The sequence below is a fragment of the Pezoporus flaviventris genome, unplaced genomic scaffold, assembly GCF_033815535.1.
Source record: "Pezoporus flaviventris isolate CSIRO_AGI_PZ_B2104156 unplaced genomic scaffold, CSIRO_AGI_Pfla_v1 ptg000043l, whole genome shotgun sequence".
NCBI classification, from domain to species: domain Eukaryota; kingdom Metazoa; phylum Chordata; class Aves; order Psittaciformes; family Psittacidae; genus Pezoporus; species Pezoporus flaviventris.
Window position 1 is genome coordinate 2,569,986 of NW_026892591.1, and position 14,928 is coordinate 2,584,913.

Sequence of the window (14,928 nt, forward strand, 5' to 3'; positions counted from 1 at the left end):
AGGCAGCTCCCAGTCTTTAATTATGTTTTTGGTCTAGAAAATTATATGGTTCTTAGAGCGTAAATAGAGAACGTATGGAAGGTAATTGCACCTCGGGGTGCAGATTAGCTGGGAGCAGGGAGAGGCTCTGTGGAGGCCAGGATCAGAGGGAAGAGGGTGGAGGGAGAGGGACAAACCGGCTCCTTGGGGCTGCCAGGCATTGCTCTGCTTGCCCTGGGCTCCTTGTGCCCCCATCCTCATCATGGTGCTGATGGGGGACCCCACAGCAAGTGCCTGGGGTGCTCCCAGCCCCATAGAGTGAGGATCAGTCCCATGAGCTCCCCACTACCCTTAGTCCCTGCATTTTGGTTGCAGTTGGCTTCAAACCTGCCTCTGGGGGTCCCTGGATGGGACCTCCCTGGGCTCAAAGGCTGGTCCATGTTTGGTGGAGATGGTGGAGATGTGGTCCTGGTGGGAGATGTGGTCCTGGTGGGAGATGTGGCCCTGGTTGGAGATGTGGTCCTGGTTGGAGATGTGGTCCTGATGGGAGATGTGGCCCTGATGGGAGATTGGTCCTGGCTGGAGATGTGGTCCTGTTTGGAGATGTGGTCCTGGGTGGAGATGTGGTCCTGGTTGGAGATGTGGCCCTGGTTGGAGATGTGGTCCTGGTTGGAGATGTGGTCCTGGTGGGGGATGTGGTCCTGGTGGGGGATGTGGTCCTGGTTGGAGATGTGGTCCTGGTTGGAGATGTGGCCCTGGTTGGAGATGTGGTCCTGGTTGGAGATGTGGTCCTGGTTGGAGATGTGGCCCTGGCTGGAGATGTGGCCCTGGTTGGAGATGTGGTCCTGGCTGGAGATGTGGTCCTGGTTGGAGATGTGGTCCTGGGTGGAGATGTGGTCCTGGTTGGAGATGTGGTCCTGGTGGGGGATGTGGCCCTGGTTGGAGATGTGGTCCTGGTTGGAGATGTGGTCCTGGTTGGAGATGTGGCCCTGGTTGGAGATGTGGTCCTGGTGGGGGATGTGGTCCTGGTGGGGGATGTGGCCCTGGTTGGAGATGTGGTCCTGGTTGGAGATGTGGTCCTGGTTGGAGATGTGGTCCTGGTGGGAGGTGTGGTCCTGGTGGGGGATGTGACCCTGGTTGGAGATGTGGTCCTGGTTGGAGATGTGGCCCTGGTTGGAGATGTGGCCCTGGTTGGAGATGTGGCCCTGGTTGGAGATGTGGTCCTGGTTGGAGATGTGGCCCTGGTTGGAGATGTGGTCCTGGTTGGAGATGTGGTCCTGGTTGGAGATGTGGCCCTGGTTGGAGATGTGGCCCTGGTTGGAGATGTGGCCCTGGTTGGAGATGTGGTCCTGGTTGGAGATGTGGTCCTGGTTGGAGATGTGGTCCTGGTTGGAGATGTGGTCCTGCTGGAGACGTGCTCTGACCTGCGCTTGGCTCTGCAGGGAGGAAGGAAACAGGAACCATGTCTGTGTGTGTGCAAGGGGAGCCTCGGTTTTCTCTGCATGGAAGCTGCTGCAGACAGAGAGCTTGGGCTGCTGCCATGGGAAGGGCAGGACAGGTCCTGTAGAGCTGAGTACCTGCAGCAGCCGGGAGCTGAAACCTTCACGGGTACAGAAACGTGAGCAGGGACCTGAGGTAACCCTGTCCCTGCCGACAGAGACAAGGAGGGTTCTGCAGGTGGGATCTCATTGTCCAGGCCTCTCCCACCCCATCCCTGGAGTCCTGATGTTCTTGGGATCTAGAGCCTGTGTTCAGGGCAGGTCACAGGATCCCAGCCTGGTTTGGGTTGAAGGGACCTTAAAGCTCCTCCCGCTCCAACCCCTGCCAGGGCAGGGACCCCTTCCACTGGAGCAGCTTGCTCCAAGCCCTGTGTCCAACCTGGCCTTGAACACTGCCAGGGATGGGGCAGCCACAGCTTCTCTGGGCACCCTGTGCCAGCGCCTCAGCACCCTCACAGGGAAGAGCTTCTGCCCTGTGTGTAATAAGTCCAGCAAAATCTTAGCTTGAGAGGGAAGTCAAAGTCTTGCTGAAGGGAGGAAGCTGCTGGTGCTGGGAGATGGGAAAGGAACAATGGAGAAAACAGCTGGGATTGGGTGAGGAAATTTGGGCTTCGGTCTGTGTCCAGCTGCAGTTTGTGGAGCTGCTTTGCAGAGCCTTCCCCCATCTCCCTCCTCCCGTTTAACCTTCCACCTGGCCAAGCGCTTGGAGACGTGGGATTTTCCGTCCCTCCCTCCTCCTCACGCCTCCCAGTAAAACTGCATGGAGCAGAGCCACCAGCTCTGTTTATTGAACGCAAAGAGAAGATAAAATAGTGGAAAACTAATTTTTTCATGCTCATTGGTGGGAAAGATTAAAATTATGCAAATCCTCGGCAGCGGGCTCGGAGCAGAGATAAGGGGATGTTGGAGTCAGCTGCCTGCCTGCTAATTCACTCATTGGAAAAGAAATGAGCAGGAAAGCTGTGATCAGCGTCACCGGCCCCTCGCCATGCTTGTGGGGCTGGCAGGGACCTGGACAAAGGGAACCTGCTTTTGGGGGTGCAGGATCCGTGCTGAGATGCTCACCCTGGAATCACGTCCTCCATTGCCACCTGGTGAGCCCCGGGGTGCAGCACGAGACCTGGTCCATGGCCTAGCTCCAGCCATTACCTGAGCATCCCTGGAAGTGGTGCTGGGGTCTTTCCCCTCCCATGGTGGAATTTGCCACCTCGGTCACTCTGTTGGGTCCCATAAGCAGAGCAAGGCTTGGAGGTGAGGGTGCCTTGGTGCTTCCTTGGGCTGTAGGGAGCTAAGTGGGGTCGTGCAGGAGCATCACTAACCCATCACAAAGGGCTGTGCGAGGCAGGGAAGGGCAGATCCGTGATGTGTGCCGGGTCTGGACTTCACCCCAAGATCCCAGTGTGTTCAGCGATGACCTGGTGCCCATCCCTGCCCCGAAGACCCTTGCTTTGTAGTGGGAAGCAAGTGTTGTAATCCCCTTTGTGGGCGCCTGGATGAACTTCAGCAAAGCAGCAGTGCTGGGGTTGGTTCCCATGATACAAACCCCTCAGAGCAGCTCCAAGTGCCGGTGGTGCAAAGGCACCCATGGAATGATGTCGGCAGCTCATTGCTGGGAGAGGGACCCGGAGCCAGCGCGTGTCTTTGGAAGGGTTTGTCTGACTTCCTGTCAAATCAATATTTATTCACAAATCCATTTGTTTGCTTTTGTCCCTGAAAACTCTTGTGGGCTCTCTGTGTGTGCGTGTGGATGTGCTGCTTTGTTCCCTTGTGTATTTTTGGCTGCGCAGCACTGGTGAGAGGGGCTGCTCCAGCTTTTGCTGGCTCCAGTCGTTCCAGCTGCCTCTCCCAACCTCTGCTTTAGAGCCTCTGTTTGTAAGGAGGGACTGGGCTGGCAGCTCTCCTCTGGCTGAGCACATCTCGCCCTTGGGCTGGAGGTGACAGTGGGGAACCTTACATTGACCTTAGTGAATGTGGGCAGTGGTTTTCCACAGCTGCGTTATGGATTGCGGTGGGAAAGACGAGCTGCCCCCAGAGCGCAGTGAGGATGCTGGCTGTGGCCCTGGGTGTTTGGTTTTCCTTCCATCTCCATAGCTGGAGCTGGAGCCATGGCTGGTTTCACCCCCCCCAGAGCCACTCTCCCCGTTCCCTCTGCCTCCAGCTCCTGACTCATTCCCGGCTGCCTGAGCTCATCCTGCTGGTGTTTGTTTTCCTCCCTCTTGCTTTCTTGCTGGTTTCTTTGCGCTGTGGATGGGGATATAGCGCCTCTGCTTCTGCATCCAGCTGCTGCTGGTCCAGCTGTTTGCAGAGCTCTTTACACCTGCTGAAAGCTGATGGAGATGGAGGCACCACCCTGGCCCATTCGGAATAGAAAAAGGGGTTTTGAGGAGCCAACCAAGGCCTTACAGTGCTCCGAGAGCACCTTGGGCATGGGGCGAGCATGGTCCCCTCCTGGGGTTGTCTGCAGACCCTGCTCCCCATAGCTGGAGGTTGTTTATCTCCCCCTCGCCAAATCACGCAAAGCTAAATTGAGCTGTGGCAGGCAGAAGTGTGAAGCGTATTATTAGGAACAGGGAGCTCTTGTTCCACAGCTGCTGCTGCTGCTGCCGTTGGTAATTAATGTTTGAGGAATTGCAGATCTTCATTAGGAGAACAATTAGATTAACGAGGGAACTCGAGCTGGAGCTGTGCTGGGAAGGGGCTGGGGGGAGGCTTTAAAACCAAACTCCAATCCCTCCCTGGCACCCTGCCTTGGTGCTCCGGAGCCGTGCCCATGCTCTGGGAGGAGAGCAGTGACAGGCGCTGCTGGAGCGCGAGTGGGGGGATCCTGATGGGGAGGGAAGAGCAATCTCCAATGGCCGTAGATACTGCAGGCAGCCCAGCACCCATCCCTGCTGTGGTCATTAGCGCAGGGAGCACGGGGTGAAGGCTGCTCCGGGCTTAGCAAGGTCAGGGCCATCCTTGAAAGCTTTAATTGCTGCTGGAAGCATTGAACCCCCTTAGGTAAGAACCGCCCTGGCCTCGAGGTATCACCCTCAGGGGCTGCGCTGGAATTCAGACCAGTGATTGGAGTTTGTCCATAAGAGGTGTTTGGGGTTCCCCCACCCCTTGTTTTCTTCCCTGTTCCCATGCTGGGTCCATCCATGCCATGGGTTTGTCCTCGCACCGCGTGGCTGGAGCAAGGGGCAGCACAAGCGGCTGTTGAGCGGGATGCAGCAGGAATTTGCTGGGGATAAATGAACCATCTGAGAGGCTGGGATGTGGGATGCTGTGGGTCAGTTCCTGAAAGCAGAGTGTGTTGTAAACCCAAAGGGCTTGCAGAGGGGACTCAGCTCTGTCTCCCCCATATCTTTTCCCCTTGCATGGGGAGGAAGCAGAAAGTTTTGACTTTCAAGGGACATCAGATTTCTCCCTTCAGTAATGGATGGGGTCAGAAAGAATTTGCATTTCCCGGTGCCTCCAGATGGTACAGGGAGAATAAAAGCATTTCCTGCAATATGGTGGTTTCTGCACATAGAAAGAGAGAGGTTTGGTGTTGGACCCGTTCCTGTTTGGCTCCGTGCCTCCAAGAATGGACAAGTCATCAGTGAGCACTGGTGGGGCAGGCAGTGGGGTCCTGGACACGGGACAGCTTTGGGTATCACGAGTGCAAGAAGCTGCTTTTCCTTGCCCTGGGGAAAATGGAGGACAGGAAGCATCCTCCTCCTCCCAGCCCGTTGCAGGATGAGGGTCTTCACCTGCAGAGTAAATATTATTGCATGTTTAATTCATTGCCCCCTCTCCCGGGAGGGGGGCGGGTGCATCCGTGCTGCCTGGAGTGACAGGAGCACTGTCAGGAATACTGAGCCAGCCTCCTTGGAAGATTCTCTTTGCCTCATCTTTGTGCTGCCTGACGGGTACCAAAGGCACGAGGTGGTGTCACCAGCTTGTCAAAACCTCAGATACAAACTGAAGCGCCTGCCAGGTGGGGTCTGTTTGAATCCTGGGTAATGGGGTCCTCTCCCAAGCTCCTCTCCTGCAGCCTGCTGGAGCAGGGATATTCTCAGTCTCGGAATGCTTGTAAATGTTCTAAGCTGCCTCTGATGCATCTCTGGTGTGGACGGGCAGTGGCTGGGTCGCTTTGCCTTGCCCTCCGGGGTGGATGTGTGTTATCCCGGCAGGCCCGTGCTCTGCAGCACAGAACAGCAGGAGAATCATGGTTAATAGGAGCGAGGCAGCAGGGTGGGATGAGGCTGCCAGGCAGGAGTGGCAGCACCACGAGGATGAGCCCAGCTCGTGCTCATTGAGCAGCCCGTTAATGGTGCGTCTCATCCGGGAGGTGAGGACTGCAGCAGAGCCCTGCCTGGCTGCTGTGTTCTGTGGGCCTTTCTTCAATGCATTCAAGTAAGTCCTGGAGGCACCCGCTGGAGCTGGGGGCTCTACAAGGACAAGACAAGAGCCAAAGGCTCCCCTAAGATGGACAGGCCAGAAGGAAATCAGAGAGAGAGCGAGCAGGGAGCATGGACTTGGCTTCCTGGCCCTGTTGCTGACCTTGAGCAGCGCATCCCAAGAGAGCCCAGTCTGCTCTGGTGGCTGCTGGTCTGCAGGGTCCACCAGCCCAAGCAGTGACCTAGCATCCTCCCAGCTTAGCTCTTCGGTTCACATGAGATCATGGCAGTGAATGATGGATGGGTTTTTTCCTTTCTCTCCTCCTTTCTTAATCTCCCCTGGCTGGTGGGTCTGAGACACAGGATTCCTGCCAGAGCAAGGGAAGGGATTTGCTCATCTTCTGTCTTGCAAGCTCAAAACCAAATCCTCTTTATGGAGTTTAACCCCCTGTGTTGGCTGGCAGGGCTGGAGCGCCTGGCAAGGGAATGGAGGAATATTGACTCCTGAAGGAAAAGGCAGGTTGGATTAGACAGGCGTTGATGGGCTGGCAGGAGCCACATTACCCTGTGTGCTGGCTGGTGGTGAGTTAGGGTTCACAGAATCATGGAATGGGTTGGGTCGGAAAGGACCTTAAGCACATCCAGGTCCAACCCCCTGCTATGGACACGGATGCCTCACCCTAGACCATGGCACCCACGCTTGAACACTGCCAGGGATGGAGCATTCACCACTTCTCTGGGCACCCAGCGCCAGGGCCTCAGCACCCTCACTCCCTTATGTCCGACCTGAACTTCCCCTGTTCCAGATTGAACCCATCACCTCTTGTCCCGTCGCTGCAGCCCCTGATGAAGAGTCGCTCTCCGGAATGTCCACAGTGTGCAGCAATGGGGCCTCCCGTGCAGGGCTCCTGAGCAGGGAAGATAAGAACCTTGATTAGCTTTACTTGCTGGTCCCTAAGCCGTGGTGGTGAAGCCAGCTCGGTGATGTGGGCAAAGGCAGAAAACCTCTTTATCCTTCTTACTGTGGCTCAGGATCCCCGGCCTCGGCTGCAGCGGGATTTGTGGGGTGGTTTGTGCCAGGCTCAGCCTCCCGTTCCCACCACTGCTTCCAGCCCTTCCTAACTGGAGCACAACTGAACCTATGGGGGATGAGGAAACAAAGCAGGCCATCAGGTGTGCTGTTGCCACAATGGTTTTCATTTACCACCAGGTAGTAATTAGGTTAAACTTGGTGTGTTTGCTTCACTACTTCTGTTTCCTCTCACTTGTGTTTATGAAAGCAGTGAGTGCAGGTGCCTCCATCCTTGCACAGGGATGCAGCTCTCCTGTGTCATCTGCCAGCCTGGCTATCCAGGGACATGCACACAAGTGGCCATGTCAAGTACCGGCTATAGAAGCATGTTCCTTTCCTTTTTTGTTTCCCAAAGCTTTTTTGCCTGTGTGTGGGCTTGAGCTGCTCCAGCCCCTGGGGTTTAATTCTCTTCCAGAATGAGAAAGCACCTCTGTACCCTCTTGGCCATGTGGGGCCCTAAATAGGATGCGCAGGGGGTTAAGTTTTCCTTTGTCTTAGTGTAAACTCAAGCCAACTTCATGTTATGCAGCAGGAGCCTCTTGGGGTTAAGTGGGGCCTTTGCCTGGGTCTGCAGGCCTTGGCTGAGGTTCTCCAGGGTGTTATGTACGGAAGGAGGGTTGGGTTTGGCCTGAGGTGTGCCTGTGTGTGGTTTGGGGATTAAGGGGTTATTTCTGTCATAGCTCATGTTGGGGCTGGGTCTACCTGGGGAGTAAAACCTGGAGGAAGCTGGGGGGGCCCTGAGTGATGCTGGTGGCAGAGAGATGCTGCACCCACGGTGAGCTCCTATGGGGGCACCAGCATGGTGCAGGTCCCACATGCTCTGTGCCAGGTTCAGAGCGCTGATGAAGATAACAAGTGGAGGCAATCGATCAGCAATTGCCTATAATGAGAAGGTTGTTCTTGGTGACATCCTGCACCAGCACTCTGAGCTGGAGCTGATAAAGTGCCCCATGTTCTTAATTAACTTCCCTCCATTTCTTTCTTCTTTCGATTTTTCGTCTGTTTTGTGACATCTGCTTGGGCCGAAGGCTGGGGAAAGATGCTTTGGTTGGACACAATCTCATTGCAGCAATAGAGGGGCAGGATGCTGCAGTCCTGCCCCAGAGCGATGGGACCCTGCGGGCAGGGACTGGTCTCCCATGCTCCTGGCCTGGCTGGTGCTTTGCTGCCTTCTGTTTCCCCACCAGTTGCATTAACCAGCATCACCCTGGCGTGGGGTGCAGGTGCTCGGGGGGGGGATGTTGGTGACTCTCTCTTCAGCACGATGCATCCTCCCAGAAGCTGGAGGTGATCCCTTTGTGCTGAGGATGCTGCGGGATGAGGCTGACAGATGATTATTTACCCAGCGCTGGCGGGGTGGGCACGGAGGCGAGATGCAGCCTGTGCCCCAAGGAGCAGGCAGTCTGTCAGGCAGCAGAGCTGGGGCTAATGATGAATGACTCCTGAAATAAATAAATAAAGCTCGAGGGCCTGGAAAAGAGAGAGAAAGAGACACCAAGTATTACCCTGAACCACGGGGAAATGGAGCTGTTGAGGACCACGGATGCTGTCAGGCGCGTGGTGCAGATCTGCAGTGGTTTATTGGTAAATGCTAAAGGATGGTGTGTGGTTGTGTGTGAGCGAGGAGAAAGGGATGGGGCAGAGGGGAAGTACATGATCCTGGGTCAGATGCTTCCCTGCCTTTGTGCATCTCAGAGGAGAGCCCAGCTCCTGCCCTGGGTGCAGAGAGGGGAGGCCACAGAGAAGTCTCCAGCCCAGGAGGATGCTCCTGGCATTGCCTCTCTCTGGCCATGCTGTGGAGCTGCCACCAGCACAGGCTTCCTTGTGCCTGCTGCCTGGGGACAGCACTGGGCACTTTGTACTCATGGGAGGACCAGAGGTACTGAGAAAGGAGGGAAAAGTGTGTGTGTGTGTGTGTGTATGTGCAGTGTCACTTCGTACTCAGAGCACTGTCTCAGTGTGCAGCTTCTTCTGGTTTCCCACATTGTAAAAGGGGATAATACTGTCATATTAAAGCACTTGGAGATCTGGGGATGAAAAGCAGCATATAGGACCAAGACAGCCCTGATAAAAGCTCTTTTTCTCTCCATCTGTGTTTGTTTCCCCATGGAAGATAATACTCTGCCTCTTTCTTGTAAATATTATTTTAAGATCTAAGGAGCTCCCTGCTAGATAAACAGTGGTGCTCAGCTCTGAAGCATCTCCACGGGCTGCTCTAATTGTGTTTGCCAGCACCGCGGCCTGCGTTGTGGAGTGGGTTTGGGAGTTGTGTTTGAGTGGAGAAGAGGGGCTGCTTCCAGAGGGGAAGAGGCAGGCTTGGAAATACCCCACGGGACCCCCCATTCTTCAGGCAGGATCGTCTTTTGGGCTCAGTGTTTTCTGCCCAGCCCTTGGAGCTGGGCACCCAGAGCCACTGCTTAGCCTTGAGGTGAGCTTTGCTGGTGGGCAGGGTGTGTTTGTGTTCTCAAGGTGTATTGAAGCTGTGGGGGAGGTTGGTGCTATGGGTGCATGGCAGCCCCATGTGCTCACAGCTGCTTTTCGAGCCGAGGCATCACCATCACAGGCTTTCAGGTGCCTGATAGGGAGCTGGGATGGCTGTGGGCTCTCCCCACCGTTAAATAGGGCTTTGCTGGTCAGCGCGAGAGTGGCTGGGGAGGGGGATATGAGCATTAGGAACAAGTACTCCAATGCTCACATCTTCATAGAATCAACTCGGTTGGAAAAGACCTTTAAGATCACCTAGTCCAACCATTACCCCAGCACTGCCGAGGTGCTCCCATTAAACCATGTCACCCAGGGCCTCTTCCACACCTTTTGCTCTGTTTCCCCAGGAAAAGAGGCTCATACTTGCCAGCAAAGCAGCTAGAATGTGGGACACGGCCCACGTGGGGCAGCACGGCACGTTGGCATCTCCTTGCTCCCATGGAAGGTGCCACTTAGGGTCCTGGGCCCGATCCAGGCACACAGCACAAGCCTGCAGCGTTGGCTCCTGATCCCAGCCCCGGCAGAGCTGGGTTTGCCCAGGGCAGGGTGTTAGATGGGAGCAAGCAGGGAACGTGGGGTGGCAAATTGAAATCTGGTCTCTCCCGTCCCCAGGGGAGGTGACAAATGAGCTCGTGGTTCTGCTAAAAGCTTTTCTGCCTCTCTATAAAGAGGTTGCTGGGAGGAAATGAAGTGACCCAGTGCCCTTGGTTAATACGCAGCACAAACTAAGCTGGTGCTGCTGGGAGGAGAAGAGACCTCGGCGCAGCCCTCTGCCTGCGAGGTGTTTGCTCCGATTGATACGTCTAATGGGAGTCATTCTCCTGCAGCAGCTGCAGAAAATGAAGATGTTTAATCATCTGCTGGATCTGGGTGGAACTTTTTCGCAGGGAATTGCTTTAAAGTCACCCTTCTCCCTTCAGCAGGCAGCTGAAACAGAAGAGAAGCCCAAATGCTTCTGTGGTGCAACTGGTCTTCCAGTTGTTCTGTTCCAGTGAATGTGAAATGAAGGGATGGTCCCTCCCTCCTGCGTTTATGGGTTTTTAAACGCAGAACTAACATTTCTATCGCTGGCTCCATGAGGGTGGAGGAAAAGCACCACATGGCAGCGTGCATGCATAGGGCTGGCCCATCCCCACAGCTGTAACTGCAGCATCTCCCACCGGCTCCTCTTGAAGCAGTGAGGCCCGGGCCAGCCAAACTGCTCTGGAGATCAGGCCCCCTCCTCCTGTATCCCCTCAAAGTGGCTTAGGGGAGTTGGGTGTCCGGCACCCTCCGAAATGGGAGGAAAAGCTTCACAAGCATCTTAGCGGCTTAAGTTAAGTCCCTTTGACTCTCAGTGGAACTTAAGCTCTTAAGAAATGTGGGTGCTGCTGAGCATTTCCCCCTTTGTGCCTTGCACCCTTGGCGCCCTCGCTCCATGCTGGCTGCAGGAGCCGCAGTGGGAAGCTGCTCCTTGCAGATGCTGCTCAGTTCTATTATTGCTAACAATGCTCGTGCAGATCCTGTGCTTGGCACTGATGAGGTGCATGCTTGTACAGACAGAGCTGGAGATTAGGCCGTGCACAGAATGAATGCCTTACAGGAGCCCTTTTCCTGTAAGAATTAATCTTATTCCTGAAATGTGACCGTATCTAGCACAAATCTGACCCCACGGGGGGGCCACGGCTTCGCTTAATTGCATTCTTTAGCAAGGATTGAGGTCTATTAGGTGGTTTGCTTACATTGCAGGAGATCTTGTGCCAGAGCATTCAGAGAGGGTTTGAAGGTCCGTGGAGCAGTGCAGGAAAACTGCCATTATGTTGACTTGTGTGGTGCCAGGGCCTTGGCTGGGTGCTCAGCAGCCAGGCAGGAGTGATGCAGGCCTGCTTCCAAGAGCATAGACAAGGTAAGCAGAGGGAAAGAGGATCTGGGATAGAGCCCTCGTGGTTTGAGCATTCCTCAAAGCCATTGCCACTTGAATTCGGCACTGCCGGGAGGGCAGGAGAGCCTTGCTGCATGGCGGCTGGCTTGCCACACGTGGCATGTTCTGCATTGTAGGCAGGGATCGTGCTGAGGATTAGGGTCTGTTTCCAGTCTCCCTAGTGCCAGGGTGCTGCCAGGAAAGCAGAGCAAGCTCCTGTCCCAGTCTTTCCTTGCTATCCATGAGGGATCCAGGTGGGTGCACATCTTGGTGTCCTGAAAATCCCACAGCCAGGGGCAGAGAGGCAGTGACGGACCTGCTCTGAAGGATGAGTTGCTGCATTGAAGCTGACATGTCCTAATATCTCTGCCAGCACTTTCTGTCTCCGGCAAGGGCTCGGGAAGCACATTAGCACCGGAGCGGAAGTGTCACCCTCTGGCATCTCCTTCTCTAATCTTGGAGCTGTTGCTGTATCCCCTTTACCAGACCTTCTCTATCGGAGCCCGTTACAGCGTGAAAAGCTGTGCTGGGTGTGGGGGAGCAGAGCTGCCAGGCTGGAACGTCTCCCTCATGTGCCTGCATTCAGCTCCAGCATCGGGGGTTCCTGAGGGGGTGCTGCATGGGGCAGCGCAGCCTCTTGGCTGCTCTGAGCCGTGGAGGGTCACTGGTGCTGCATTTGGAGAGCAGATGAGGCTCAAGTTGGTGTTTGGAGGCATTTACTGGGGCTGTGGCAAGGGGGATATTGCTCTGACAAAGAGAACCAAGATCTTCTGCACTGCTCTGGCCTTTGAGGGGGTAACAGAGAACTGATGTGGTTGGGAGGATGCTCTCTCTGACTCCAGCCCTGTCCCCCTCCAGCCTCACTGGTAGGAACTAGGAGCTGCGTGGCTGGAGAAGGGAGAGCCAGCGAACAGCATCACGGTCCCATTTTGTTGTGCTGGCATTGCCACCACATCCCCAGTTTAATGAGCAGTTCCCGTCACAGCTATTCAGAACGTTCCCAGTCTCTGCTCGCCTCTGACAACAACAAAAGAAACCCCAATGCGTTGTTCTGTGCCCTGGAACCCTGCGATCCCCGTGTTAAGTCTGGCTGGAGCCTTTGTGTTCCTCTGAGTGTCTAGAGCAAACATTTGAAGAGATTCCTAGTGCTATAATCCCAATTTGGTCTCTTTTTTTGTGACAGTATCAGTATTTCTGCTTGCTTTGCACAAGGCAGCGCTGAAGCACGTTGGAGCTGGGCTAACATAGAGCACACAGCAGAGGCTTTGTAAACCTCAAAGGGCAAGTCCCAAGCTGTCGCTGAGAAGTTGCTCTTTAGGGCTGAGTACGTACGCGTGCTTCGTGTTTATCCTGCCTTTGCTTTTCATTCCGTCCAGTCCAGCTTTGGAGAGTTAACAGGACAGAAAAGGATTAAAATGCCCCTTCACCCTGCCTGTCCCAATGGTCTCTTACCCTGATGCGTATCAGAAAGCTTAAGCAACCTCACTATCCCCTTAGTGCTTTGAAAGCCTTTGATCCTGTACAATATCCCCTACCTGGCTCTTCTCCAAAAGGTGATAAACCCCGGGTTTGATTTTTAATTGGGGTAACCAATGGCAGGAAGGAATCCGTGCACATCTGAGAGCATCCTTCACACCACTGCATCCCATTGTTCTGGTGCTCAGCGGCTGATGGAGGAACCTCTTCAGCTGCTGACCCTACCAGGAGGTTGTGGCCACAGTTTTTACTCTGTTTTCAGCCCTTTTGGGGCAAAGCTCACCTCTGTCACTGAAGGATGAAGCGTTTCCCAGTACTGACACACAGGCCTGGGGTAGCTGCTAAGAATACAGCTCCCTTAATGCCAGTCCAGCTTTGAAAAGGGATCAGGATAAAACTGCAAGCAGGCAGCTCCACTGGGAGCCAGGCGTTGTCTCCATGGGAATGTGCCTTAGGATCCATCAGGATCAGCTGTGGCACCTCCTGCTCCAGGTTTTATCTCTGCCAGTTTTGTGTTAGCTCTGTAATGCGGTTCCTCGGGGGGGGGGGGTGCTGAGGCACTGGGCAGCATAGGGACTGTGGGACATGCAGGAGAGCTGCTATGATCCCAGCTTATGGTAGGGATCCTGGGAGACTGGCAGTGTGCATTTGCCTTCAGGATGCTGATCCCAGGGCTGAGGGTCAGGCTGGGTGGTTGGGGTGAGCACAGAGCCTGCCCAGGCAGGGAAGCAATCCCTCTGCGTGGTTCCTCCTGTGCCAGGTTTATGGATTCCTTTGCTTGCCTTGTGCTTATGTGGGAAAATCGCCCTTTCGGGGCAGTTTGTGGCCCGAGTCCTTCGTGGTACCAGGGCGAAGGCTGCCTGGCCTCCCCCCGCAGCGAGGGCTCTCTCTGGGCTCCGTTTGGGTGCCTCCTCCCCATGGATGCCGCTTCCCCCCTTCCTCCCTCTGAGTGCCTTTGTGCCTCCGCAGGTGCTGACAACGCTGGGGAGACGCCGCGAGTCCTGCTGAGCCGGAGCCCTCCGGCTGGGGCTGAAGGCCACTGCAGAGGATGAGGATCCTTCCCAGCCCTGGGATGTCTTCGCTGGTCTCCCTCGTGAACCTCCTGTCTGTGCTGCTCGTAGGCTGCGTGGCTGAAAGTAAGTTACTGCTGCTCTGCTTTGAACCGGCCAGCGCAGGTTGCCCCTAAAACTGCCACAGAACCGGAGAGAAGGGAAGGGCCTGGCAGCTCCTGCTGCTTCCTTCCCCTTCTCCCAGCCCCGGCTCGCCCATGTTGTCCTCTCCTGCTCTTGCCCTTCAGGCATGTCGGACACTAGTGACTGTTGTCACGTTCCTTGCTGGGGCTGGATTCAAAACAGCATCCAAAGAGAGAATGTTACATTTGTGCTTCCCCTGGGTGAACCAAGTCCAGTTTAACACAGTTTTAGGTTTGCTGCCTTTCAATTCTTGCTTTAAAAAAAGGAAAAGGGGAAGCAAAAAAAAGCCCAAGTGAAAATCTCCATCGACTCCAATGTAATGTTCCTTCGACATGGAGGCTGATCGCTTGGGATCAGTGGGGAATAGACTCTGCCAAGCTGATGGAATTAGGGCTTTTTTGCCTCCCCACAAAGCTGCTTGGAGCTGGTGAGAGGGCTGCTGTGCTCAGCACAGCCCGTGACAGCGTTCAGTGTAATCACTTTGGTATCGGGGTTTATTACCACGAGCGGATCCTGCTCTTGCTGGGAGATGTGTTCTAGGGCCGCTTTTTTGGTGTGCAGCTGTGGGTCAGGCTGGACCTCAGATGGTGCCGCTGGTGTTCATAGACACAAAGCTCCAGTTTGAGCCACTGCTGTCTGGAGCAGCAGGAGCAGTGCAGTGCTTGGCAGCAAGGAGCCTGGCACCAGCCTTTTGCCCATTTATCCAGGATGTTGCAGCCAGTGCCCTTGTAGGTTCTTTATCAGCACCTATGGTAGATGGTTAAGGCTGTGAGCATCCGGGATACATGGTTAATGCTATGAGCACCTAGGGTAGATGGTCAAGCTACCATTGGAGCTGCTGTGTTCCACCTGGGCCCAGCTGGAACAAGAGGCCTCATTGGCTTGTGAAGATGGGCACTGGTGGTAGGTAGGCTCCATTGACTCCTCCAAAAGCAGAAGATTGCAAAGCAGAAATCTCCAT

General features: G+C 55.1%; 1 protein-coding gene across 1 annotated transcript in view; it reads left to right on the forward strand.

The window, feature by feature from the left end:
• The window catches only part of PTPRS (protein tyrosine phosphatase receptor type S), a 138,936-nt gene that overhangs the window by 35,102 nt on the left and 88,906 nt on the right, over nucleotides 1-14,928 (forward strand). Inside the window, exon 2 of the mRNA XM_061466905.1 lies at nucleotides 13,744-13,910. Within this exon, the coding sequence (XP_061322889.1) occupies nucleotides 13,823-13,910 (88 nt within the window). The 5' untranslated portion in view covers nucleotides 13,744-13,822. The remainder of the gene's footprint in view (nucleotides 1-13,743; nucleotides 13,911-14,928) is intronic.